The following is a 27,500-nucleotide window of genomic DNA, read 5'->3' as shown; positions in this document are numbered from 1 at the left end:
AACTTTTTTTTTTTTTTTTAGAATCTCCCTCAGCTGCCAGTGGATCGAGCGTGCCGCTCTCACCCCTGCCCCCCACATGGACACACGTGGAGGCTGTGTTGCATGACCGTTCTGGTAAAAGTAGCGTCCTGTAAATACGGTTTGGTCTTTCCACCTGCAGGCCTACTTGAAGCATTTATGTACAAATCAACACGTCTTTATTTGTAAAAATCATGTGAACACTGTCGTTTTAAACTGATTGTATTTGAAGGACACATCCTTTTTTTTTTTTTTTTTTAAATATTGTTTTAGCTTGAGCTGAGACCAAATTGAAATCTTTTCAGTGGTGTCCGCGTGGACTTATTTGCACGCTGCTGGCTGAGCCTCCACATCTGACGTCCAGTTGGGTTTGAACACGAGCAAGCACAGGCCAGAAGTCGAGTCATTTTCTGCTGCCTGCAGTGGTACCTTGACTCATGAATTCAGTAAATAAACTGAAATGCCATTAATATCTCGTTTTTTGTTTTTTTTTGCATTATGATTTCAAGCTTCAATTAAAGTTTCAATGCAAGTAAATTTTTTTTAGTCTAGTTTTACAGTATGTTCAAAATGATTTGGACAAATATGCTATAAGGGTAACTTTTTTTGAAAACATCTATTGCAACATTGATGCTAATGTCATTAGCCCTTCTACAGCGTTTCCTATGATGTGTTAGCATAAACCTAGCAGACTTTTAGTAAGATTAAGTTACAATATGTATAGGGGTGTTCTGAAAATTGACATGAATCTGATTTTTTTTTTTTTTTTTTTAAGTTTTAAAGTTAAATTCAACAGGGAGTGGCCATGAACACCTGTATTTTCACACCTTTTATTTTTTTCATATTTTTTTTATTTTTACAATTAACTTCAACTGGGAGTGGCCATGAACTGTATTTTCACACCTTTATTTTTTTAGTTTTACAGTTAACTTCAATTGGGAGTGGCCATGCATGAACACCTATATTTTCACACTTTTTTTTTTTTTTATTTTTTTATTTAGCTTTCCAGTTAAATTCAAATGGGAGTGGCCATGAACACCTGTATCGTCACTTTAATGGGTTTTTTTGTTTGTTTGTTTTACAGTTAACCAACAGAGTGGCCATGCACACCTGTATTTCACACTTTTTTTTTTTTTGCTCTCAAGACAAAGCATAACTCGAAAAACTCATTTAGGTTAGTGCACTCTTTAGTCAAGGTACCACTGATCGTTTCTGTATGAATTTATTTTTAGTGTGGATATTCACTGGCTGCAAGTTGATCTCTGGTAACACGAGATGAAAACGAATGTGTTTTTGTCAAGGTAATTCCAATCCTGTAAAGCCTCATTGTTCCCACCCCCACCTATTTGTACAGGGCTCAAGCAAACCTTCGAATTCCTAGGGACAGTACGATTCATGCTAAAACTATTTATTTTATTTATTTGACTGTAAACCATTTCAGAAATAAAGTGCCCCCACCACCTGTGAGGAAAACAGTGATCAGCCGTTTGAATGTACGTTGCCTATTTCTAAACAACAATGAGTTCTTCCCCGCTGGAGTCGCTGCTGCCGTCGTCGGAGCCCGTCACGGCCGCTGTGAGAGCGGCCAGCCAGGCCCGTTTGACGTCGTCGCGGTCGCAGGTGAAGGCGTGGCGGCTTTGGGATTGTCTTAAATTGAAGCAGGATTGTCCCCGGAGCTCCTGAGGGAGGTCTTCCACGATGCAGCCAAGCAGAGAAATACAGGAGAGAGGCTTCACATCCTGAAAAAGGGGGAAAAAAAATCCTAGGCAAGTCATCATTTTGTTGGTTGGGAGAAAAAATAAACTCAATGTGTTTGTTATTTACCTGTTGAGCAGCATACAAAGAGAGGACCAGCGGTTCCGTTTTGGCGATGACAGCCCATACCCGCTGCCATGTTTCGGGGTTGTCGCCGTAATGCAGGAAGCCGCTTATCAAGCAGGATGCTGGAAAAGACTCCTCCAACTGGGAAACATATTTTGGTTTTTAAAACGGACTGGAAGGCACTGAATTTGGACTCAATTATTATTATTATTTTTTTCTGAATTTGGCTATTCGCAATGAAATATTAAATATTCAAAAAGTCTAATTTGTTTAGTAATAATTATAATTCACCCCAACAAAATGAGCATGCATTTTTATAGCTATGATAATCTGGACATGCAAATTTAGTAATTAAAAATGCATATTATTTGTATAATATATGTTTTTTAATTAAAATACACGTAATTAAAATGTGAAAAAGATATATTGCAATATTTATTTTTTTGCACTTTACATTGTTTTATTTGAATAAGTTAATTCTAAATGCTAACATTATTATTATTTAATGAAAACTGACAGTAGATGCAGGTTTTATTATTATTATTATTATTATTATTATTATTATTATTAACCCCTTCAGACCCCATAGATGGTCCCAGTGGACACATGACATATTCGCTTGTCAAAACCAATAAAACACATAATTTGGTGACGTCAAGACGTCAACACTTGTGGTTCATGATTGGATCTTAACGAACCAATCACAATCACAAGTTGATTTGCATGATTGTTAAAATAATATGTTGGATATAAGCTTGGTATAAGTTTACAACACGTTACAGCCATATTATCCTGGCGTCCACTATAACAACTAAAAACATACACCCCCCCCCCCCCCAAAAAAAAAAGTTGTTTTTATGTGGAGAGGTCAAAATCAGCAAAAAAATAAAATAAATTTTTCCCAGCAGAAAAAAATGTGTGAAGAGCCTAAATAATGATCTGGCCCTCTGTTTGTTTAGTTTTCAAAAACAAACGTGACTAGGAGTGTGACAATATATCTATCACGATAAATTGTGATACTTTGTGTCCTGATAGATTATCAATCCGCCCACGCAACTATCGTGACATTTAGCCACTATAACAGCTCCATTGTGCATAACTTATTGAGCAATTACTTGGCAGGCCACTAGGGGGAGAGCCTCATAAGCGTGGCGGGAAAATGTGTGGAAGTCTTTCGGCGAAGAAGACTCAGACATTTAGCTCTCCAGTCTTGCATACATTTCTATGAAAAATGTGTATTATATCTTCAAATTTAACATTTTAAAACATTTTATGTTTTGACTTTTTGAAGCACACAATTTCTGAGGAATATTGATTAAATTGGAATTAATGTTCAAATTTGTTCAGAGAATGGTCTCTGTTAAGACATTTGTACTTGGGGGAAAAAAAAAAAAGAAAAAAAAATACTTAAAGCACTCACTGTGAAGAAGACACCAGTTTTAATGTTGTGTTTCAGTGATGGTACAAAAATGAATGATTTTCTCATTAAAAAAAACAACATAAAAACAGTGTCTTGAGTAGTTTTATCGTAGATCATCGTGGATTTATTACCTGACCAACATATCAATAATCATCATATCGTGAGATAACCGTTATCATGAGCCTAATATCGTATCGTGACTTGTGAGGTTCCCACCCCTTTATCACAAACTTTTGCCCCTACCCACCCAAATGTTCCGTTTCCGACTTACCTCTGATGTTGGCCTCTTGGTTCTCTCCCCCTTCCCTCCTCTGGGTCCCGTCAGGACGGCGTAGCAGGACTTGCACACCTTGTTGAGCCGGTTGCCGTCGTACGCCAGCGCCGCCTTGTGGACGGAGCACTTCCAGCACACCACGCAGCCGCAGGCCCGGCAGTGATGTCGGCGTCTGGTCAGCGCGTTGAAGGGTTCCCGGCACTTCATGCAAACGGTCACCTCGTTGTCGCGGATCCAGCGAGGGGCGCGCCGCCCTAGCTCCGCCGCCTGGTAAATGAGAAGAGCATCATCATCAGCCCGCTGCCCGCCGTGTTGTAGTTCGTCTCCCACTTACTGGTTCCTCCGCATTGAGCTCCTTGGACGCCAACTTGAAGGTCTCGTTTTTCTTCTGGAACACTTGGATGGCGTCTTGGATCACCTGGAGAACAAGAAATGCAGTTTTTACCCCACTCCAGGAAACATGACACTTCTTGGAACAAATCCTGTTACCTTTATCCACTCATCTCGGTCCTGTTCAGAGCTAGAGAAGAGAGACAGAAAAAAAATAGTGATCAACATGGGGGTACAGAATCGAATGGAAGAGAATTAGGGCCAGTGAAGAGAGAGAGAGAAAAAAAAATTCTGACTTTATTCTCAGATTTCTCACTTTAAAGTCCAACTTTAACTCAGAATTCTGAGAATAAAGTGAGAATTGTCAGTTTAAAGTCTGACTTTATTCTCAGAATTCTCACTTTATTAGTGCTACTATTATTCTCAATTTAAAGTAAGAATTCTGACTTTAAAGTCAGAATTCTCACTTTATTCTCAGAAATGTCACTTTAGTCAGAATTCTGACTTTAAAGTCTGACTTCATTCTCAGAATTCTCACTTTATTATTGCTACTATTATTCTCAATTTAAAGTGAGAATTCTGACATTAAAGTGAGAATTCTGACTTTAATCTCAGAAGCCAGAATTCCGAGAATAAAGTGAGAATTTTCACTTTAAAGTCGGAATTTTTAGATTAAAGTCAGAATTCTGACTTTATTCTCTGACTTTAAAGTGAGAACTGTCAGTTTAAACTCAGAATTCTGAGATTAAAGTCAGACTTTAAAGTCGGAATTCTCACTTTAAAGTGAAAATTCTGAGAATAAAGTGAGAATCCTGCCAAACTTTTTTCCCCCCTCTCTTCATTGGCCCTAATCCTCTTCCGTAGAATCGGAGCCCACTGGACCGCCCCATTTTCTCAGATGAAAAACAAAAAGAAAACTTGAGGAAGTAGGAGGAAAAAAAAACAGCCCAGATTAAGCTCCAGTAGGGGAGCACAGTATGGATGAGGGGAAAAAAAGAAAATCGTAAAAAAATAATAATAATAATAATAAAAAAGAAAAAAGGATGCATACCTAGCCTGTAGTTCCAGTGTTTTCTCCTTCCCCGACACCTGGAAGGTGTACGGGTGGTCCTCATTGGTGGTCCGCTGCACCTGCATGCCGTCCACTCCTATACGGCAGCGCACCGCAAAGCGCTGGCCCGCCAGGCTGAACTTTGGCGTGCAGCACAGCAGGAAGTTGTTGAACTGTGCAGAAAAAAAATCTAATTACTGATTACTACAATACAGAGTTTTGATTGACAATAATTTGAGGTCATAAAAACATAAAAGTAGTCAATTATGGATATTTTTTTTTTCTTAAATAATGTAGTTCTACCAGAAAGAGGTGTCGCTCCATGGCGGACATGTTCCTGGCGGCGAGCTTGAGCAAACGCCCCTCCCTGAGGAACTCGTTGGTGGGATTCACCACTTCCTCCTCGCCAACCATCTCGTAGATTTCCAGCAACCTCTTGATGCTCTCCTATGCCGGAATTTGATTTGATTGATTTATTTATTTATTTTTAAACGATCTTCTCGTTTTTCATCAGAAGATGAACTCACAGCTTTATGGATGGCGCTGTTTGAGTGGTTGGCAGCCATGGAAATCGTCTGCAGGGATTCTGGAAGTCAAGATAGTCCAAAGTGGTTCGCAAGCGAGGAAGTGATATTTTACTGAATACTTGCGTCTGATGATCATACTCACGCTGAGCAAACTCATAGTCCGGGTTACTCAGGGGTACATTTTTAACATAGTCCCTGAGCAGCATTTCATAGCGAGGAATTCTCTGCACCGGCTCCAACATGTGATGCTGCAGAGTAAGACTGGCGCACACGTCCTGACTCTAGATGGGGAAATAAATGGAAATCTTGAAACTATCTTCTGGGATTTATATATATATTTTTTTTATTTTGGTACCTGGATGTCCTGGATGATGTTGCGGAAGGCCGACGAGCGCTCGGTCCATATTCTCAACAACTCCATGGCCTGGTCGAAGTTCCTGACGTAATCGGCGTACATCCGCAGGAAAGGGGCGTGCTGCAGGAGGACGTTGCCCAAACCGGGACGCTCGTGCCTGGATGGTTTCATATTGAAGAAGGAAAAAACAAAAAATTAAATCAGATATGATTTGCCCAAATAGTATCTGTTAGCTAACCCCTGCTACGAATAGCGAAAATCTGTAATTGCCCATAGATGCTCATTAGGCTGCTTGATTATGGGGAAATTATTTATTTATTTATGTATCTATTTATTTAAGTGTTTAAATGTAAAAAAAACAAAAAATATATATGTTCAAGCATTTAAAAATATTAAGAAATTAAAAACATAGAAACATAATTAGATAAGTTCCTTTACGACCAAACAATCTATGATTATAATAATATTTATTAATTAATGTATTATTTATTTATTTATTAATGATGGCAAAAACGTGAAGTTGGAGTACAGCATGTGCACTGTGAATGAGGACGATTATTTTTTGGTACAAAACAGGAAAATGTTTAAATCCGAAAGAAAATAAATAAGACATAAAATTCTTTGAAACACTAATTATGGAAGTTCCTTTTGGATGAAACAAAGTGTATTAGTTATTTTACAATTTAAAAAATTCGCAACTGTGTAAATTTAAACAACTCAAAAATTTGTATTAATAGTTTTTATGATTATGCTGATTTTAGAATTGTGGAGTATAATAATTGAAACTGTAATTGAATTTCGATTAATTACACAGCCCTAGATGCTCACTTCAAAATACTCAACATCAAACGGTGACTCCCAAAAAAACAAAAAAAAACAAAAAATCTGCAAATTCGATATAGCGAAACACGAAGAGTTGACGCGGACTTTGTTTTGTTTTTTTGTGACCCACCAGCGTCCGATGCAGACTTCCAGGTCAGGCAGCAAGAACTGACTGTGGAATGAGTAGATGGACGAGATGTTGGAGAAGATGTTTCGCACCACGTCAGCCGGAAAGGAGCCGCGTCCGGCCTCGTCCGTCAGTCGCGTACAGAAAACCTGCAAATGGAGAAGACTGTGTTAATGAGTCTACGTTGTAGATCAAGAATACGTCCCCCCAAACACTGACCTGGTCTAGGAGATGGAGGCGAGCCACGTAGGCCCTCTCCGTGTGAAGCAGTTCGCTGACTATCTTGAACAGCTTCTGCTCCAGGTTCTCCTCCGTCTTCTTCTCAACGCGCTCCTCGCAGCGTTGATCCTCATGAGTGGACTCGGTCCATTTGCACGAGAACCTGGATCCCACACGGATCTTGGAGACCCTTTCAGCACCGATGGGATCGTTTGGAGTGACGTCCCCCTCCGTGCGATTGATGGTGATAGTGGGCCTACCACTTGAGGGTGAAGGTTCTGCAATATCCGATGGAGTTCTGTAAAAACGAACCTGGAGTTACTGACTCGCAATACCAGACGGGACTAAATCACAGGAGTCAAAACTTGTTTTCATCGTAGGGCTGCAGTAGTACCTCAAATTAAAACAAATGAACACCACAACGCTAGCATCTTTGAATGTTAGCTAGCTACAGAACAACGTTGGCATCTTTGAATGTTATCTAGCTACAGAAAGAAGAAACAAAGCTGACATTAGTGTTCAGTTTAGTCTCAGTTTTAGTCCAGTGTCAATCACACTTGTTAGTTTTTAATACAACCTCATCCTGTTTTTATTTAGTCATCAAGCATTTTAGTCTTTAAGTCCAAGAAAATGTAATTTTATTCGTCTGGTTTTAGTCAACAAAAACTGTCTACGTTTTAGTCAGGACAATCATTTTACCCCTGTATATTTTTTTGTCAGCATATAATGTTGAACATTTTGGATCTAAAACTATTTCACATCATATTTTCTCTCATCTTTTTGATGAAAAACAACACGCAATCAACAAGTGGCTACTATGGCTACATGCTATGAGCTAGCAAGTTAGCCAGCATTATTGTAGTTTACGGTCGGATTAGCATTATTGTTGGGATTTATAGCTGTTGGATTGAGGCATTATAACTATAATTTACTTTTTCTTTTTTTAACCGTTCACTGTGAATCCACCTCCTGTCTGTACCATGTTTGTGCATGTTGCGCTCACATATTTGGAAAGGGGTGTGTCAGATTAGCAAAGACAAGAATTTACAAAAATATATAATTTTCGTCTCGTTTTTGTTCATGAGCTAAAATAGCAGTAGATTTTTTTCCCAGTTTTTATTAAGTGAAGTACATTTTCGTCTCGTCTTCATTAGTCGACGAAAACTTACACTGATTGTGTCCCTGTTATTGTTTATTAATGAAGTTTTAGTCTAGTCTAGTTTTAGTCCGGTGAAAGATGTGTTGACGAAATTGTTTTTGTTTAGTTTTCGTTAACGAAATTAACACTAGCTGACATCTTTATGCAATAATGGATCATGATTTTTGTACAATAGAAACGCAACCTTTCATCCAAGTACACGATGAGGTTGGGCACACTCAAAGACTTCCCCGCGTGCTTCTCGTGTCCCTCGGCCTTCCCGCTTGGGATCCTGTTGAGCCCCAGCCAGGATTTGGAGTTGCTCGCAGGGGTGTAGCTGCCCATCTTCGCCTGGACGGGACTGGGTGTCTTCAGTAGTCCTGAGAGGGGGCTTCGGTTCCTAATGGACAACTTGGCCGGGCTGTGGCTTGCCTCCTTCGAAGGACTGCAGTTGTGGATTCCTCGCTTTCCCGGACTGGGAGACGCCAGCTTGGGGATCTTCTGAGATGGGGACAGCCCGGTGGGGCTGAAACGAGCTTCGCTGAGACAACTCGCTCCCGCTTTGTTGGGACTCTGGGACGTGCGTATTGGAGTCTTGTCTTCATTTAAACGTTGTGAGGAGAGGCTGGATGAAGACGGCGGTCCGGTCGTGATGGGAGACTGGAGGTGCGCTGGCTTGGAAGGCACTGCAAGGGAAAAAAAAAAAAACAATATTGGACGTCAGAATCTACTGACCTTGAAGCGGACTTGAGCTCACCTTGCGGCTTGGAGGGAGTTTTCTCATGGCGTGCGGAATCGGGCGCCGATCCACAGGAACCTTCACAGCTGGACAAGCCGCACACGCAACTCGCCACTGAAATAAACATGCTCACTATTACGCCGCACCGGATTGCGCGTTTTGTTAGGCTAATCATGTTTACCAGTCGGAAACTAACTTGCAAACTTTGACCCTGAGTCCGATTGCATCTCAGACTACACATTGACGTTTTTAAAATCAATGTGAGGCAGTCGACATTCTTTATGACACAACTCAACTATATAATAGTGTTAAATTTGTCTGCCATTTTTAAATTTAGTTTTAGTCCAATTTCAGTCACGCTTGTTACTTTTTAATCACAGTTAGTCAACTTCATACCATTTTTATTTAGTCCATTTTTAGTCGACGATAAATTAAGCATTTAAGTCTATATTTTAGTCCAAGAAAATGTCGTTTTTTTTCGTCTAGTTATAGTCAGCAAAAATTGTCAACGTTTTAGTCAGGATAACCATTTTACCCCTGTATATTTTTTTGGGTCAGCAAATAATATTGAAAACTATTTCACATCAAAATTTTCAAATCTTTTTGATAAAAGACTTCACAGTGGCTACTGTCTGTTACCCATGCTATGAGCTAGTAGCCAGCAGTAGTTAGCAGTTACATTTAATATTATTTTTGGAACGTTCTAGCCGCTGGAGAGTCAAGATTTTACAAAATAATATAAATTTTGTCTTGTTTTTGTTCATTAACTAAAATGTCCATAAATTTTAGTCCAGTTTTTATGAAGTGAAGGACAATTTCATCTCGTCTTCATTAGTCGACGAAAATGCATTTATCCCCAGTTATTGTTTATTAATGAGGGTTTTAGTCTAGTTTTCGTCCAGTGAAAAATGTGTGTTGACGAAATTATTTTTTGTTGATGAAATTAACACTACAATATAATTAACAAATCTACACTTTATCATTTTCCAGTTACCTCACCAATTATGTATGTTCTTACCTTACGTTCACTTTGCAGGCAAAAAGTTCCATTTGCTTTCTTTTTCAAGGCTTTTGCAGTTTAGTCCTAGCGCTCTGCCGAGCTGATCTGCTGGTCATGCGAGCCCGTTTTAAGTCTAAACTATGTCACACTTCTGCTTTCTCACTTCTGTGTCAAGTTATTGAACAGGTCAGCATATGGAAGGGGTGGGTGGGCTTCTATTTTTGCTCCTCCTGTCGAGGCTACCATTTCCCATTGTGGAACGAACTGCACTTAAAACCATTTCCGGCCAGGATTTTAATGCAGAAATGATACGTTTGTGTTTCATTTTGCTTGTGCAGTTCCAAGTGTTGGTTGGCACTGTTGACTCCATATTCTATCAGTACCATCAGGGCAAGAATAAGACATAAGGGGTAGAACAAACCTTTCAGCAGTGAAACACTGGGTCTTTTGTTGCTGTGTGTGAGACTGGCATACAAAAAGCAGCAAAAGAGCAAAGTCCAGGCTGAATCAGGGGAAAGGGATTTGCCTTAATAATCCAACGGGCACCAATTAACACGATGCATGTAGACGCCAAGAACACATGACGTCGTCATTACGTGAGGAAGTCGACATAACATGAGTCAATTAAAAACATTTTGATGCATCAATTATGGACTAGAATGTCATGCTTGATGTAAAATTGACGCTCAATACGGTTGATTGGTTTTAAACGACTCCAAAAGACAACTAAGCGACCTATGTCTGTTTGTATTTCCGTAAGAGCATATTTGACTAAAAGCGTGCATTTAGTGACAAGGTGCAGCTCACCTGTGTGACAATCCGGGGCGCCGCCTTTCGCCTTCCGTCGGACCGCCACGCGTCTGAACTCGTCCGCGTCACGGCCGCTGCTGTTCAGCGTCAAACTGTGCCTCTTCTTCAAGTCAAACATGGTCAAAAGGGTCTGTCCAAATCCTTTCGGTCAATATGGATGAGTCAGCTATAAAGTGGAGGCCACAAGTTGGAGCCGCGCGGTGTGATGAACGTGCAAGGGGGCGTGTCCGACTCAGAGGTTAATTATGGCGAGGCGGAGGACTCCATTTGCTTGCTTGAGGTATTGCCTGTTATTACCGCAGAACGCCTTATAGATGGCACCAGAGTGCTAATTGGAATGATCACTTCTACACGTGGTGTATTTTTTTAATTACATTTTTCGCAATTTTTGGGATTAGACTGAAAATTAATGCACTGTACATACAATACATTAAATAAGGTAGCTAGAAAAAAAAATACATACGTACATATATATATATATATATATATATATATATATATATATATATATATATATATATATATATATATATATATATATATATATATATATATATATATATATATATATATATATATATATATATATATATACATATATATATATGTATATATGTATATCGATGGTGCCAAAGCCCGAATTTAATAATATGTCAAAAAATAAAGTCTTTATTAGTAGTTCTATGAGTTCTACATTTTCTGCAGTGTTTGGGATTAGACTAAAAATGAATGCACTTTGCATACGCCACATTAAATAAAGTAGCTAGAATAATCCATCCATCCATCCATTTTCTTGACCGCTTATTCCTCACAAGGGTCGCGGGGGGTGCTGGCGCCTATCTCAGCTGGCTCTGGGCAGTAGGCAGGGGACACCCTGGGCTGGTTGCCAGCCTAGCTAGAATAAATTTTAATAAATGTATACAGATGGAGCCAAAGCCCGTTTACGGTACAGTGCACATAAACTCACAAATATATCAAAAAATAAAGTCTTTATAGCCAGCTATTAGTGCTAGCTGTTTTTTTATTTTTTATTTATTTATTTTTTATGTGTACATAAATATAGATTTTTAGCTCAAACTAATCTATATAAACTCTAGGTATCTTGCTAGCTCCTTTTTAAGGCAAATTTGTACATTTTTAATTTTAAATGTTCTCAAAATTTTCTTCTTCAAAAATAATTGTGCGGCTGACAACTTGTAATAATAGCTACCTGTGTTTTTGTTACTTTATTATTTTGGGAACAAACATTATTCAACATCATTAAGTAGGCTACACATACTATTTTTTAAGTATTAACTAGAGGTTTGTATATTATCTATTCATTTTTGTGTACCTAATGTTTTTTTTCTTTTCATGCGGACATTATTCACTCGTATTTCAGTATTTTTTGTTTTTTCATTGTCTTTTTTTCCATCGAGGGTTTGTTTATATTCTGAATATTTCAGAATAATTTTGTGATTTTAATTAAGACAAATATTTGTTAAGTGTGTGTGTGTGTTTTGTTTTGTTTTGAAAACTCTAAAGTAGTGATCGCAATGCAATGTGGTGCACAACCTTTCTCCACCGGCAGATGGCGTGAAAGGGCTAAAGCCAGACTGTCAGACAAAGGGAAGAAGTTGGGCGGGGAGACAGGTTGCCAGTGGCCGGCGCATCGTCACAGCAGCTCGGCCAAGCGAGCGAACGGCAACCCGTACGGCCGGCTCCCTTTTTTTCCTCCCACTTCTACATTTCCCCTCTTTCCCCTTTTTATTCTTTTGCCTTGTCAGCTACCAAAGATGTCAGCCAGGCCGGGATTCTACCGACAGGAGCTGAATAAAACGGTGTGGGAAGTGCCGGAGCGATACCAGAACCTGACGCCGGTTGGCTCCGGAGCTTACGGTTCGGTGTGGTGAGTGTTTGGATGTGCGGAGGGGCGAGGCTGCCCTGCAGCCCACAGATGCCTGCAATTGTCTTAGCGAATGAATGAAGCTTTTCGTTCTTCTTTTAACATGACAGACACCAAAATGTCAAAGAATCATTTTGTTGACATATCGACACAGTGTTGTAGTTAGTAAGCAATCCAATGGATTCCACTTTGATGCTGCATCAAAACCCCTTGAGTGCCAGTTAGATCTATCTCATGGTTGCTATGGTGATACCCAACCCTGGCACTAGTATCAGTTAAATTCAGACACAGACAGAATGGCAGATTCCAGTTTGATAAGTGGTGCCAAGAGACAAAATTGGGATGTGGCAGGATGAATATGTGCCCCGGGCCTCGAGTTTGACACGTCCTTAAAAAGTTACATTTTCAGAAATGTAATATTATACTGCTGTTAGTATCCATCTTTCTTGATTCAAGGAGACGTTTTTGGTTATTTTTAGCAACGTTTGCTGTTACAATCCTCCTGACAGAATGATATCATACAGACTAAATGATTTATTTTTATTTTTTTTGGTATTAATGTGGTCCTTATCAAGTGTTATTTTGCAGGTTTTTCAAAATCCTGTGCGCATGATGGTGACCCCATTACGACTTCCTCATGGTTGTGAAACCGATTTGAATCACACTTTCTGCTATTTCGCAAGACCATTTCCTCACCTTTCAACAATTTAATCTTGATAGTTAGGTTATTGTCTGTTTTTCTTTGCTTAAATGTAGGTCATATATTTTAATAACAGGCTCATTTTTTTTGTTTGATCTCCCAGTTTATGCTCGAACTCGTTTGTTGATTGCTTATTAGTTTCATCTGCCCTGCTCATGCATCAGCCAATCAACTTTGTTCTCAGTCCTCGTGCTGCCCAGTTGTGTCATAGTTTACAATTTGACGGCTTGTCTTGAATTATTGTTATTGTGCTTCTTTTGTTGATTTCACTTATGCTCCTAATTGTGTGACTATTAGTTGTCTGTTCTTGTTATGGTTTCTCTTCGTTTCCTTGCCTGTTTGTGGTGTTGTAGTCCAAAAGATGCCAAAGTCAAGTTAACACAAGTATGGTGAAGATAAGGAGGTTCTGGTGAACAATAAGCTATGGCTAACAACATGTTGCCACTTGTATAATCAAGTCTTAAATGATATAAAACGCACAAAAGACATTCCTCTGCAGGGCTCTGCTTCGCATTTCTAATGCTGATGTCTGGCCATTGGGGGATGGGAGGGTGTCGGGAATGACTTTTGAATGCGTGCATCAGTTTCCCTCAGTTATGGGAAACCCTCTCGAGACCTGAATCCCGGGCTCATATCTCCATTGTAGTACAGCAGAGATGATATACGCACACCCTCACTTGTAATTTTCCAGATTCTATTTCATCTTGCAGAGGCACTTAAGCACCGGCAAATTTGTTTCTCATTCCGATGACTATGAATAAAACATGTTGTCATCTCATCTCCCAAAGTTCCATTTGTCACCTTGGCTGTTGAGGGCCATTTACTCTACACGGCTTCATGGTGTGTTTTATTATAGCAATTGAATAAACTGCACAGAAGTTTGATGTTGTAAGGTATATAAAAAAGATGCATGTGTGTTTTATTTTAAATAATGAATGTGGAAAAATGACTACATGGTGAAATATTTGTCAACTTAACTCTGGCCCCTTATAAATGTCTGCAAGTTTTATTAGTGAACCACATTTGATTAAAATGAAATCCTCATCCTGCAATGAGATACTGATGCACTAAGCATAACACTCTGTGCATGGAAAATGGCATCATGGCAGAGACATGGCATGTGCGAGCTTCATGTCGGAAGATTGGCTGAAATTTGATGGGGGGGCATCTGGAGTGGCAGCAGGTGACTTGAAGCCCTGGCTGGAACATACAGTGCAGTCTGCCAATGTCCACATGGAGAATTTGGGGGACTGGCAGCCCCTTGATTAGTTTAAAAAAAATATTGATAAACATTATACCACAAAAAATTACTTAAAAAAGTGGCTGGGGGAAAAAAAAATCCACTAATATTCAAATATGCTAGCACGAACTGTGAATATGCATCGATTGTAGTTTTTATTATGTTGTAGTATCATAATTCACCACTAGATGGCAGACATGGCTTAGTTACACAGGGTCTTATATATATGAGTAGGCCTAATGTTTTTTTTGCAAATTTTGAAATGACATGCGAAATAATATTTTTTATTGGTAATGCACTTTATATTTCAACACTCGCAAAGTGCAACAGAGTTAAAAAAAAAAAAGCCTCGCAAAAGGTTTTTGCAAAAAGAAAAGTCTTAAAGGTCTAAAGTCTAATTTTCAGCAGTAAAAAGTTAATATTTTATCTATAATTAATGTGGTAACTTCATTATTTTCCATATACAATTAATACCTTTAAAAAGTATTTTTTTCTACTTTCTATCGACTTATGATGACATCACCTGTGCTGAGAAAGTAGATAACGACCAATCGTGGATCATTTTACTGACTCAGCACAGGTGATGTCGTCATCAGTCGACAGCAAGTGGGAAAATGACTTTTTAAATGTATTTATTGTACATGAAAAAATAATGAAGTTATCAAATTCATTCTGGACAAAATATTAACTTGTCACTGCTGAAAATTGTTCAATGAGTCAAGTGTCCATTTAAGAACCCCGTATATTTGAAATAACATTTTTGTCATACATCTGGTTAGGAAATGCAGTGTGAGCCGCCAAGTAGCACTGATGGGAAAAATTGCAACCCTCTGCAGCATTTAAATTGCCCATCCCTACTTTTGGAGTTTAAAATCAGAAACAGTTGCATCGTTCGGTGTCCTGTAAACACTTAGTGTACTTGTCAGAGTATCGCTGTCACACTTTCAGAAACAGAGCCTGACCTAGTAAATCTAAATCGCTGCCCCCCTCTCAGTTCAGCCTACGATGTGGTGCTGCGGCAGAAGGTGGCGGTGAAGAAGCTGTCGCGGCCCTTCCAGTCGCTGGTCCACAGTCGCCGTTCGTACCGGGAACTCCGGCTCCTCAAACACATGAAACATGAGAACGTTAGTGCATCCTAATGTCAAATAAGCTCAGCAGTCCGCCTGCCTGCCTGCACTCTTATTGATTCAAATGTTCCGTCTCCCTTTAGGTAATAGGCTTGCTGGATGTCTTCACACCTGCTGCAGCATTGGAAGGCTTCAATGAACTGTAAGTCTTTAAATAGAATAAATGCATTGTAATTTGTCTCCATGTTTATCATTTATACCCCCCCCCCCCTCAAGCTATCTGGTGACCAACCTGATGGGTGCAGACCTCAATAACATTGTCAAGTTCCAGAGGTTGTCCGATGAGCACGTGCAATTCTTGATTTATCAACTCCTGCGTGGTCTGAAGGTGGGTTCTTCCTGTGCTGCGAATGTGCTTTAGAAGGAAATCAGTGGGCAACGTTTTGTGGTGATGGGCCACATTTTCAAAACAGAGATATTCAGGTCATTCTCATCGGGTAATTATTATAATTCTATACATTAAAACATATGTAAATGTATATAAAAACATGCAAAAGTTCATTTTAATAATAGTCATTTTTCATGTTTGTTGTAATTAATTTAGTTATCATAAATTAACCAAGTACAGTATTAATAAAATAACAGTAAATGCGTAGAGACAGTTATTTATTTTACTTGGATTTTTATTGTATCTCTATCTACAAGAAATAAATCAATCAAAATTGTAATTTATTAATAATAATTTAGTCCAAACTCTAAGCATGTTTAACGTGTATACGTATATAAAATGATGATTAAAAATAAGTTACTAAATTAAAGAAACACAATTATGTTGCTACTATTTTTTTTTTATTGTATTGCTTACAATAAATAACATTCTCTACTAAAATAAATAAAACATTTTTAAATGTACACACATGGACACAATTGTTGGTAGCCCTCTGTTTATGAACGAAAAAAACACGATCACTGAAATCACTCGAAACTTATAAACGTTACTAAAAATGAATAAATAAATAAATAATAAAATAAACAATCAAAATCAGCCATTACTTTACAATTGTCGTTCAACAGAATTATAAAAAAAAAGGAATAAATTTGTCCATATTTAAAATTTGTTTAACTTTTTTATTTTATTTTTAATAAATGTTATGTCATATTTATGTGTGATTTGTTTATTATTTTGTTTTAGTGTAGTATTTACAATAAATCAATTAGTTTTATTTTTTATTTAATTAGTATTTACAAATGTATTTCACAAATACTTTATTATATTATTTACAGTACAGTGTTTTTCCCCCTAAAAATAAGTTCAATGTGCATGTAGAATTGTTTACTTGACTGTTTTTATTTTATTATTTAGAATTCATAAATTAAATTGTCAATAAAATAAATACATGTGAAATATGGACATAAATCGTTTTATTTGCTGATATTTTTTATTGTATTTTTTTACAGTAAAAGATTATTATAGTTGAATATTTGCTAAATAGAAAAAAAGATGTTAAATGTACCATCTATGTAAATATCTTTACTCAACTAATTTTTATTTAATTATTTCCTAACAATAAACATTTATGAACCCAAATAATGAAGTAATATGTTACTTGTGGAAAGATGATTATAACACCCATCCGAATCTGGTCCAACGTATAAAAAAAATCTATTGTTAGACTGACAGATTTGTGTTCGACGCATGCTAAAAATAGATGGCTCCAGCTGTTCACTCTGTCTCATTACCATGGAAACGGCCAAAAGCAGCCTCCCTCCCTGTAGACAAGCATGTTCGGGGTGAGTGTATGGCCAAAGCGCACTGTTGACCCTTGTCTCGTCATTTATCTCCTTCATGCACGGCGGCGAACAGTACATCCATTCAGCGGGATTGATCCACAGAGTGAGTGTCTCCACTTGCTGTCACTTCCACCATCAATCGACTCTTGTAGCAAGCATTCACATGACTATCAAATGTGCAGTTGCTCAATAAACGAAAACTATTTCTTACCTTCCAGGACCTCAAGCCAAGTAACGTGGCCGTGAATGAGGACTGTGAGCTGAGGGTAAGTTCAAAATGTTTTCGTGCCGTCACGCTTTTCTAAATATTCCGCGTCACTCGGCCAAGATCCTCGACTTTGGCTTGGCCCGCCAAACGGACGACGAGATGACGGGCTACGTTGCCACTCGCTGGTATCGGGCGCCGGAAATCATGCTCAATTGGATGCACTACAATCAAAACGGTGAGTTGTTTTTTTTCCCCTATTCGTTACCCTGTTTATTGATTAGTCTGCGGGCTTTGTCTTACAGTTGATATTTGGTCTGTGGGATGCATTATGGGAGAGCTGCTGAAGGGAAAAGTCCTTTTTCCCGGCACTGACTGTATCCTTTGTCAACGTCAGAAGAGCATGCAGCAGTATTTTTTTTTTCTTCCCCCTACCCTCCATTATCTTTGCAAAGTGATCTGCAGAGATCTTTTTGGTTTTGCATGACAATCTCTTTTTCCGAGGCGCAAGCACAGAAAAGGAGCCGGGAATAAATAGGAGCCGCCACAAAAGGGGCTTGATTTAAAGCCCGCTTGTTGTGTTTGGTGTCGGGCAGCAGGATGAAAACCAATTTGATGAACTGATGCTTGCTCGCCACTCTTACTAGAGTTTGTCTTTAACCGCTTCCATTTAAAAAAAAAAAAAAACAGATATCGACCAGCTCAAGCGAATCATGGAGATGGTCGGGACGCCGACACCGGATCTCTTGGAGAAGATCTGCTCTGAGCATGTTAGACGTGACAACACATTTTTGTTTTTTTTAACTGAAATTGTATTGAAACAAAATTTTTATTGGAATGTATTGGACCAGTTGTAGTATTTTTAATTATTTAATTTAATACTGTTATTTCCAGATTAGAAAGCGCACCTGATTAAAAACTGCAACTAGGGGTGCGCCGATCGATCGGCTGGCCGATTTATCGGCCCCGATTTCCTTAATTTTAGAAGATCGGTGATCGGCCAATCCCTTGAAAATAAACCGATCTTTTCTACCAATCTCATCTCCCTCCTCAGAGGTCTGAAAAAGTCAGCCACTGTCCTCTTCTGCTGAGATGATTAATCGGATTTTCATTTTTATTTGTGAGAACTACTTGATGTGGAGTGAAAACAACCCATTTGTATTGTTTCGCCGATATTGTTCAATGTTTTCCAATAAAACAAGATTAGAACACTGAAGGTATATCCTGCTTGGAATGAAAAAAATCGGTATGGGCAAAAATCAGGATCGTCCGGTCAGACTTTTTAAAAGATCGGTGATCGGCCGGAAAATTGTGATCGGTGCACCCCTAGCTGCAACAGCAAAATTTAGTCATACTTTGTACATATATTAGCCGTTTTTGGCAGTCAAACATGAATATTTTGCCGATAATAAAGTTGATATTTTCATTATTTTTCATGTACAATTAGTACCTTTTAAAAACACATATTGCAACTTGCTGTCAACTGAAAATGACATCACAAGGGCTCAGGTAGCCAATCGCAGCTCAGCTTATGAATGTCACATGACCAAACCTAGAAAACAGGTGAGCTGTGATTGGTTACCTGAGCCTTGTCATTTTCAGCCGACAGCAAGTTGCAAAATGTGTTTTTAAAGGTACTAATTGTACATGAAAAATAATGAAAGTATCAAATTAATTATAGACAAAATATTAACTTTTTATTGCTATAATGGGCTAAATAAGTAAAGTATCTCTTTAACTAAAACTAACGAAAAAACTAAAACTAAAATTTAAAAAAACTTTCGTTTACGAAATAAAATAAAAAGGAAAATGCTTTTTAACAAAACTAAAACTAACTGAAAACTACATTTTATGTTTACAAAACTAACTATAATTTTAGCAAAAATGTCCTTTGTTTTAATCTTTGGTAATTAATTTATTGCATGAGTCTTTGGGGATGATTTTAAATGTGATTTTAAGTCAATTTATTTTGATATTAACCAGACAGAATAAGGACGATTGAAAGTGTCACACAGAAGTGAAATCATCTAGCAGCAGCTAATGGAAACGCACCTTCAGATGACGTTGCTCCCATGGTGTTTTTTTTTTTTTTTTTTCAATATTGCACACAAGTAGTACACGTTTTTTTAAAACTGATACTGAAACTAACTAAAACTAAACATTTAAGACAAGAAAACCCTAACAGAACCACCCTGAATACAAATGAAAACTAACTTTAAAAAAAAACAAAACCTCAAAATAAAACTACAACGAAAAATTCCAAAACTATAATAACCCTGGCCATGGCACATTAAAAGCCGCAGAGTTCAAAGCATGCGGAAAAAAAAAAAAAAAAAAAGAGTAGTGGTTTTTCGTCCAGAAATTCCGATAATTAATCCTAATTTGTCTTTAGTGGGAAAACAAATAAAAATGATATAAATAAAAACTAGAACAGGATAAATGGTATATATTCAGGATGTGTACATTTGTTTCATTCATTCTTCTTGTGTGAAATCGAAACATTCTGCAATGAAATAACTACTCTGTATGAAATATGAAATGTAAAAGAGGTTTCTACTGCATGTGTTTATGTCCATAGGCACAGAAGTACATTCAGTCGCTGCCTTTCATGCCTCAGCAAGACCTGGAGAAGATCTTCCGGGGAGCAAATCCACTAGGTCAGCACTCCCATTACATTATAACCACGTACGTCCATTCGCAGTCGTATCGCTTCCAGCGCCATCTTTTGGCCTTTGCTGCTTCTACAGCCGTTGACCTGCTGAAGCGCATGCTGGTCTTGGACTGCGACGGGAGGATCTCGGCCAGCGAGGCTCTGGCCCACCCTTACTTCTCGCAGTACCACGACCCGGACGACGAACCCGAGGCGCCGCCTTATGACCAAACGCTCGAGAGTAAAGACCGCACTCTGGAAGAGTGGAAAGGTGAGATTTCAACGGGAACGTGTACGCACTAGGGCTGTGGGGAAAAAAGGCGACCAAGTCGACCAATAAGTTGACTTTAAAAATATTTTAAAACATTTTTGTGGTCAATATTTTTTAACAAGTAAAAAAAAAAAATACTCTTGTTTATGCTTAACAAATTTAAAATGTCAGAAATCATTCCATTTCTGCTAAGAACTGTCTCAAATGCTCTCCAATTTTGATACTGTAAATGTATAGGATCGTATGCAGAGAAAGGTTCCTTGGGAGGAGCAATATGGCCGCCTTGTGACTTCAAAAGCCTAACCCCTCATTCGCCCCACACTAATGGCTTCATATGTTGTACCCTCATTCTGTTTGGCGATTCGGACAGCCAGCTCACTACTTTCTCCTTGTCGCATATCACGTGACCGCCGTAACTGTTACGGCACATAAATCTTTATTTATTGTGAATGAAAATGTTTTAAAACTGTACTTTAGTTCCTTTATTGTAAATATTTTACCTGGTTGAGTGCACATCGATGTTAACTCCTTTTCAGAGTGCATTGTGGGTAATTTGGAGTGCCCTACATTTTTATTCCCTGGACATTCGGACAGCCCTACAAAATGGCGTGTCCCCTCAGTAGGGCACTATATAGGGGAGTAGGGTGCACATTCAGACACAGCCAATGACCTCATGTAGCCCTACCCTTATTCACTCTTGGAATAAGGTTGTAAGTGACTTTTTAAGGCACTATTACTTATGTAATGTGGATATCATTATGTATATATCAACTAAATGATAGTTTTTGATTACCTTCAGTGTTCATGCTAATCGCGAATGCTAACCGTTTAGCATAGGCTAATTTTGTTGGTAGTAGTGTTAATTTCGTCAACAAAAATAGTAAATTAAATGAATAAATTATATGATGTGATTTAAAAAAGAAAAGAAAAGAAAGAAAGCCAACAGCTGTAACCTTCCAACAATGATGTTATTCCGACCGCTAACTAATGCTTGCTAACTTACTAGCTCATAGCATGGAGCCATAGAAGACACTTGTTGATATACTGTAATAGTGTGAGAAGTCGTTTTACATAAAAATGTGATTAGAGAAAATTACGTGAAATAGTTTTAGATCCGAAATATTCAACACATCTGCTGATTAAAAAATAATAATAATAAATATATATATATATATATATATATATATATATATATATATATATATATATATATATATATATATATATATACTAAAACCAGATGAATAAATAAAATACGTTTTCTTGGCCTAAAATAAAGGCTAAAATGTTTGATTTATAGTCGACTAAAATTAGACTAAATAAAAACGGGATGGGGTGGCCTAACTTTGATTAAAAACTAACAAGCGTGATTGAAACTGGACTAAAACTGAGACAAAATTTTTAAAAATACAGAATAAAATTAACATGAGTTGGTTGAAGATAATGAATTACGAGTACTTATATCCACTTAATTCATTTTACGTCTAACCTGAGTCGATTACGGAGAATTTTTAATACCCAAATTCAGAATAAATCGTAAATGTTTTTGTGTATCAGCATGTGGCGTGAAATAATGTAACAGTCTGGGTATTCAACATAAGCAATCCCAAAATATTTTCTTACCATTGTTGGTATGAACCATAAGAATGTGATATCTGTGACCTATGATAACATCACCATTGTTAGCACTTAAGAATTCAGTTAATGCCATTGTTTTTATTTTGATAAAATTGTTTATGATAGCAATACTGTAACTTGCAGGAAGTACTGTATATTTGAGTTTTTATAGATTAGAGATGGGGGTGGGATTAACTAAGCTTTCTTCTCCCCACTCCCTTTCAAATCATAAATTTTCCTCTCTTTTCTCTTATTTTTTTCTCTTATTTTGATTCTGTTCATATTATGAGACTAAAGTATGAATTGTTCTGTTCAAACCTATTCTTCCTGATTTGATTTGATTGTTCTCCCTGTGGACAGAGTTGGTGTTTACGGAGGTGAACGGCTTCAAAGCGTCCGCCGGCAAGACCGGCAGCCTTCAGGCGGAGCAGTAGTGAGCCTCCATTCCTTTTGCAACTTAAGACTCAAGGAGTCGACGCACGATACAATTTACAGGGAAGGTATTACGATCCAATGCGAAAGTTGCTTCCTGTTATGATTCCCTTTTCCTTGAGACTGAAAGAGGAACAAACCAGCCAGCTCGCAATGGTGATTCATATGAGAAAACAACTTTTACAGAAGTGTTTACAGACTCCACAAGCAGGACATGAAACATGAAAAGACGTTAACGCACGCTAGGATTTCCAAAGCCGGAACACTAACACCATCTGGTTCCTCATTATTGTGACAGAAAGCGGCAGAGGCTTTTTCGATTTATGTTTATTAAAGGCTCGCAGCAACGCCTGGCAGCAGCTTTGCATTTTAGCCTTGCATACTGCATGCGTGTACCTTCTCAGCTTATTAACAGGAACATATAATACACCAGTTGTATCCTTATCAGTTCTAGCCATCATAAATCACAAGTATTAAAATAATCTTCTCCAGTTTACAGATAAGCAAACACCAACTGTGCTTTTATTACAATGTGTTCTGTATATGCCAAAAGGTTTGTTTACAGTTTCCATGAAATACACAATAATATGCTATTGTCCTTGCTTTCATTTACTTCTAGATAATCATGTTATGTGGCTGAGATTCCTGATAATATTGTTATCAGCTGAATGGGACCTCGGCTTGCACAATTTCAGGGTGGAAGTTTTGTGTTTTGAATGTTGGATATTTGTGCACATTTTTGAACAGCGGCCACAAAAAATTGAATGTCAAATTGTGTATAAATAATGTTGTAGTTGAAACAGTGTCTTCAGGATCATCAGGGGCATGTGATACCATGCGGAGGAGCCGTTGATGTTCACCTCTCGTTTTCACGATTTGTCCACAGGTAGAGCATGTCAAATTCTTTCTTTTTTTCTTTTTTTTTTTTTAAATATTTTGGTCAGTATCATTTTTGTCTTTCATTTTGATGATGAGCTCTTGATTGAAGGCTGTTATGTTATAATAGTGTACCCGTGTCTTTATTATGACAGCAACCACTTATTGGATGGGAAATTTCATTGTATGTATGTACATGTAATAATTTGCCATGCAAAAAAAACAACAACTGTACTACACTATGAAATTAATAGTCTTACTGCAGATTGCATAAATCTGGGTAATTGATTGACAAAACTTCCCACGGGCTCACCACCGGTGGGAGGGGCCAAAGGGGTCGGGTGCAGTGTAGGCTGGGTGGCAGCCAAGGGAGGAGACCTTGGCGGACCGACCCCCGGCTACAGAAACTGGCTCTTGGGACATGGAATGTCACCTCTCTGGCAGGGAAGGAGCCCGAGCTGGTGTGCGAGGCCGAGAAGTTCCGACTAGACATAGTCGGACTCGCCTCCACACACAGCTTGGGCTCTGGTACCAGTCCTCTTGAGAGGGGTTGGACTCTCTTCCACTCTGGAGTTGCCCATGGTGTGAGGCGCAGAGCAGGTGTGGGCATACTTATTGCCCCCCGGCTCGGCGCCTGTACGTTGGGGTTTACCCCGGTGGACGAGAGGGTAGCCTCCCTCCGCCTTCGGGTGGGGGGACGGGTCCTGACTGTTGTTTGTGCATATGCACCAAACAGCAGCTCAGAGTACCCACCCTTTTTGGAGTCCTTGGGGGGTGTGCTGGAGAGCGCTCCCTCTGGGGACTCCCTCGTCCTGCTGGGGGACTTCAACGCTCACGTGGGGAATGACAGTGAGACCTGGAGGGGCGTGATTGGGAGGAACGGCCCCCCTGATCGGAACCCGAGCGGTGTTCTGTTATTGGACTTCTGGGCTCGTCACGGTTTGTCCATAACGAATACCATGTTCAAGCATAAGGGTGTCCATATGTGCACTTGGCACCAGGACACCCTAGGCCGCAGTTCGATGATCGACTTTGTAGTCGTGTCATCGGATTTGCGGCCGCATGTTTTGGACACTCGGGTGAAGAGAGGGGCGGAGCTGTCAACTGATCACCACCTGGTGGTGTGTTGGCTCCGATGGTGGGGGAAGATGCCAGTCCGACCTGGCAGACCCAAACGTATTGTGAGGGTTTGCTGGGAACGTCTGGCGGAATCCCCTGTCAGAAAGAGTTTCAATGCCCACCCCCGGCAGGGCTTCTCCCTTGTTTCGGGGGAGGCGGGGGACATTGAGTCCGAATGGGCCATGTTCCGCGGCTCCATTGTTGAGGCGGCCGATCGGAGCTGTGGCCGTAAGGTGGTCGGTGCCTGTCGTGGCGGCAATCCTCGAACCCGCTGGTGGACACCAGCGGTAAGAGATGCCGTCAAGCTGAAGAAGGAGTCCTATCGGGCCTTTTTGGCCTGTCGGACTCCGGAGGCAGCTGACGGGTACCGGATGGCCAAGCGGAACGCGGCTTCGGCGGTTGCTGAGGCAAAAACTCGGACATGGGAGGAATTCAGTGAGGCCATGGAAAACGACTTCCGGACGGCTTCGAGGAAATTCTGGTCCACCATCCGGCGTCTCAGGAGGGGAAAGCAGTGCACCGTTAACACTGTGTATAGTGGCAATAGGGTGCTGCTGACCTCGACTCGGGACGTCGTGAAGCGGTGGGGGGAATACTTCGAAGACCTCCTCAATTCCACCAACACGTCTCCTCTTGAGGAAGCAGAGTCTGGGGACTCTGGGGTGGGCTCTCCTATCTCTGGGGTCGAAGTCACTGAGGTGGTTGGAAAGCTCCTCGGTGGCAGGGCCCCCGGGGTGGATGAGATCCGCCCGGAGTTCCTAAAGACTCTGGATGTTGTGGGGCTGTCGTGGTTGACACGCCTCTACAACATCGCGTGGACATCGGGGACAGTGCCTCTGGATTGGCAGACCGGGGTGGTGGTCCCCCTTTTTAAGAAGGGGGACCGGAGGGTGTGTTCCAACTACAGAGGGATCACACTCCTCAGCCTTCCTGGTAAGGTCTATTCAGGGGTGCTGGAGAGGAGGGTCCGTCGGGAGGTCGAATCTCGGATTCAGGAGGAGCAGTGTGGTTTTCGTCCTGGCCGTGGAACAGTGGACCAGCTCTACACCCTCCGCAGGATCCTCGAGGGTGCGTGGGAGTTCGCTCAACCAGTCCACATGTGTTTTGTGGATTTGGAGAAGGCGTTCGACCGTGTCCCTCGGGGAGTTCTGTGGGGGGTGCTTCGGGAGTACGGGGTGCCGGGCCCCTTGATACGGGCTGTTCGGTCCCTGTACGACCGTTGCCAGAGTTTGGTCCGCATTGCCGGCAGTAAGTCGGATTCGTTTCCGGTGAGGGTTGGACTCCGCCAAGGTTGCCCTTTGTCACCGATTCTGTTCATAACTTTTATGGACAGAATTTCTAGGCGCAGCCGAGGTGTGGAGGGGTTCCGGTTTGGTGGCCTCAACATTGCATCTCTGCTCTTTGCAGATGATGTGGTGCTGTTGGCTTCATCAGGCCGGGGCCTTCAGCTCTCACTGGAGCGGTTCGCAGCCGAGTGTGAAGCGGCTGGGATGAGGATCAGCACCTCCAAATCCGAGACCATGGTCCTCAGTCGGAAAAGGGTGGAGTGTCGTCTTCAGGTCGGGGATGAGATCCTGCCCCAAGTGGAGGAGTTCAAGTATCTTGGGGTCTTGTTCACGAGTGAGGGTAGGATGGAGCGGGAGATCGACAGGCGGATCGGTGCAGCGTCTGCAGTGATGCGGACTCTGTATCGGTCCGTCGTGGTGAAGAAAGAGCTGAGCCAAAAGGCAAAGCTCTCGATTTACCGGTCGATCTACGTTCCAACCCTCACCTATGGTCACGAGCTGTGGGTCGTGACCGAAAGAACGAGATCCCGGATACAAGCGGCAGAAATGAGTTTCCTCCGCAGGGTGTCCGGGCTCTCCCTTAGAGATAGGGTGAGAAGCTCGGTCATCCGGGAGGGACTCAGAGTCGAGCCGCTGCTCCTCCGCGTTGAGAGGAGCCAGCTGAGGTGGCTCGGGCATCTGGTTCGGATGCCTCCTGGACGCCTCCCTGGGGAGGTGTTTCGGAAATGTCCCACTGGCGGGAGACCCCGGGGACGACCCAGGACACGCTGGAGAGACTATGTCTCTCGGTTGGCCTGGGAACGCCTCGGGATCCCGCCGGAGGAGCTGGTTGAAGTGGCTGGGGAGAGGGAAGTCTGGGTTTCCCTCCTGAAGCTGCTGCCCCCGCGACCCGACCCCGGATAAGCGGAAGAAGATGGATGGATGGATGGATGATTGACAAAAAAAAAAAAAAAAATCCTCAACTCACTTCAATGCAACTCTAAGGAACTTTTCAACATAGTAACTTTGTCATGGCCCGAGGGGGTCTGTGTTGCTTCTACTGGCACTAAGCACAGATGCTATAAAAGTCAAGGATCAACATTGGCCTGGCGTTCACCCACTGGACCAGTCGGCTAGGTAGCTTTCGATGGTAAGATGATAATGCAAATTTTTGTGGTAGCAATTAGTCGTCCACGTGCAGGCCACTTGAGAAATCAAAACCTCAAACGTTATGTGCTGGTCTTCATGGGAAATGTGGTCTTCCTTCAGGCAAAAATACTACCACTTTTGCCTATATGGTGCCGCCATAATCAACGAAAACTGAAAACTGTTTTGGAAGTTTTGCTTTAATGTGTCATTGTCACCAAGATATCACCACATGGCGCACAAAATGGAATGGGGGAGTTTATCAGCAAATAATGGAATGAACAGATAGATAGACTGTAGGGCTGGCTATCGATTTAGATTTCCAAAATCGATTTGAGTTGATTTTAGAAGGGCCCAATTCGATTCGATCTTCGATTTAAGGATTTCATGCAGTACCAATTTTACTTTTAAGATTTTTAAAAATTTAAAATAAAATAATTTTAAAATAAATAAATACTAATAATACATTCTAATAATAAGAATATAGAATTATATATATATATATATATATGTGTATATGTGTGTGTATGTGTGTATATATATATATATATATATATATATATATATATATATATATATATACAC

General features: G+C 40.2%; 3 protein-coding genes across 3 annotated transcripts in view; 2 read left to right on the top strand and 1 right to left on the bottom strand.

Annotated features, from left to right (window-relative positions):
• LOC144003554 (DENN domain-containing protein 11-like) overlaps positions 1 to 488 on the top strand; it is a 9,299-nt gene extending 8,811 nt beyond the window's left edge. Inside the window, exon 9 of the mRNA XM_077499944.1 lies at positions 1 to 488. This exon is cut by the window's left edge and continues 260 nt beyond it. The gene's annotated coding sequence lies outside the window, so the exon portion shown is untranslated.
• Positions 489 to 1,410: 922 nt separating this feature from the next.
• Positions 1,411 to 10,919, bottom strand: LOC144003552 (FYVE, RhoGEF and PH domain-containing protein 4-like). The gene is made up of 15 exons (XM_077499941.1): positions 10,649 to 10,919; positions 8,860 to 8,955; positions 8,308 to 8,788; positions 6,965 to 7,262; positions 6,749 to 6,894; positions 5,797 to 5,953; positions 5,584 to 5,722; positions 5,442 to 5,500; positions 5,218 to 5,361; positions 4,915 to 5,087; positions 4,023 to 4,053; positions 3,868 to 3,951; positions 3,531 to 3,800; positions 1,843 to 1,980; positions 1,411 to 1,757 (listed from the first exon to the last, which is right to left on the bottom strand). Exons 1-15 carry the CDS (start codon positions 10,767 to 10,769, stop codon positions 1,527 to 1,529), a joined length of 2,568 nt encoding a protein of 855 aa, XP_077356067.1. The 5' UTR covers positions 10,770 to 10,919; the 3' UTR covers positions 1,411 to 1,526.
• Positions 10,692 to 23,682, top strand: mapk11 (mitogen-activated protein kinase 11). The gene is made up of 13 exons (XM_077499945.1): positions 10,692 to 10,931; positions 12,222 to 12,539; positions 15,471 to 15,600; positions 15,687 to 15,745; positions 15,820 to 15,931; positions 17,408 to 17,437; positions 17,553 to 17,600; positions 17,663 to 17,777; positions 17,845 to 17,916; positions 18,230 to 18,309; positions 20,118 to 20,196; positions 20,287 to 20,460; positions 22,438 to 23,682. The coding sequence occupies exons 1-13, from the start codon at positions 10,897 to 10,899 to the stop codon at positions 22,509 to 22,511; spliced, it is 1,326 nt and encodes a 441-aa protein (XP_077356071.1). The 5' UTR covers positions 10,692 to 10,896; the 3' UTR covers positions 22,512 to 23,682.
• The last annotated feature ends 3,818 nt before the right edge of the window (positions 23,683 to 27,500 follow it).

Source organism: Festucalex cinctus, chromosome 16 (assembly GCF_051991245.1).
Source record: "Festucalex cinctus isolate MCC-2025b chromosome 16, RoL_Fcin_1.0, whole genome shotgun sequence".
In the NCBI taxonomy this organism is placed as follows: Eukaryota; Metazoa; Chordata; class Actinopteri; order Syngnathiformes; family Syngnathidae; genus Festucalex; species Festucalex cinctus.
The sequence above is the reverse complement of the archived record's forward strand: the minus strand, read 5'-3'. Positions and strand labels throughout refer to the sequence as shown.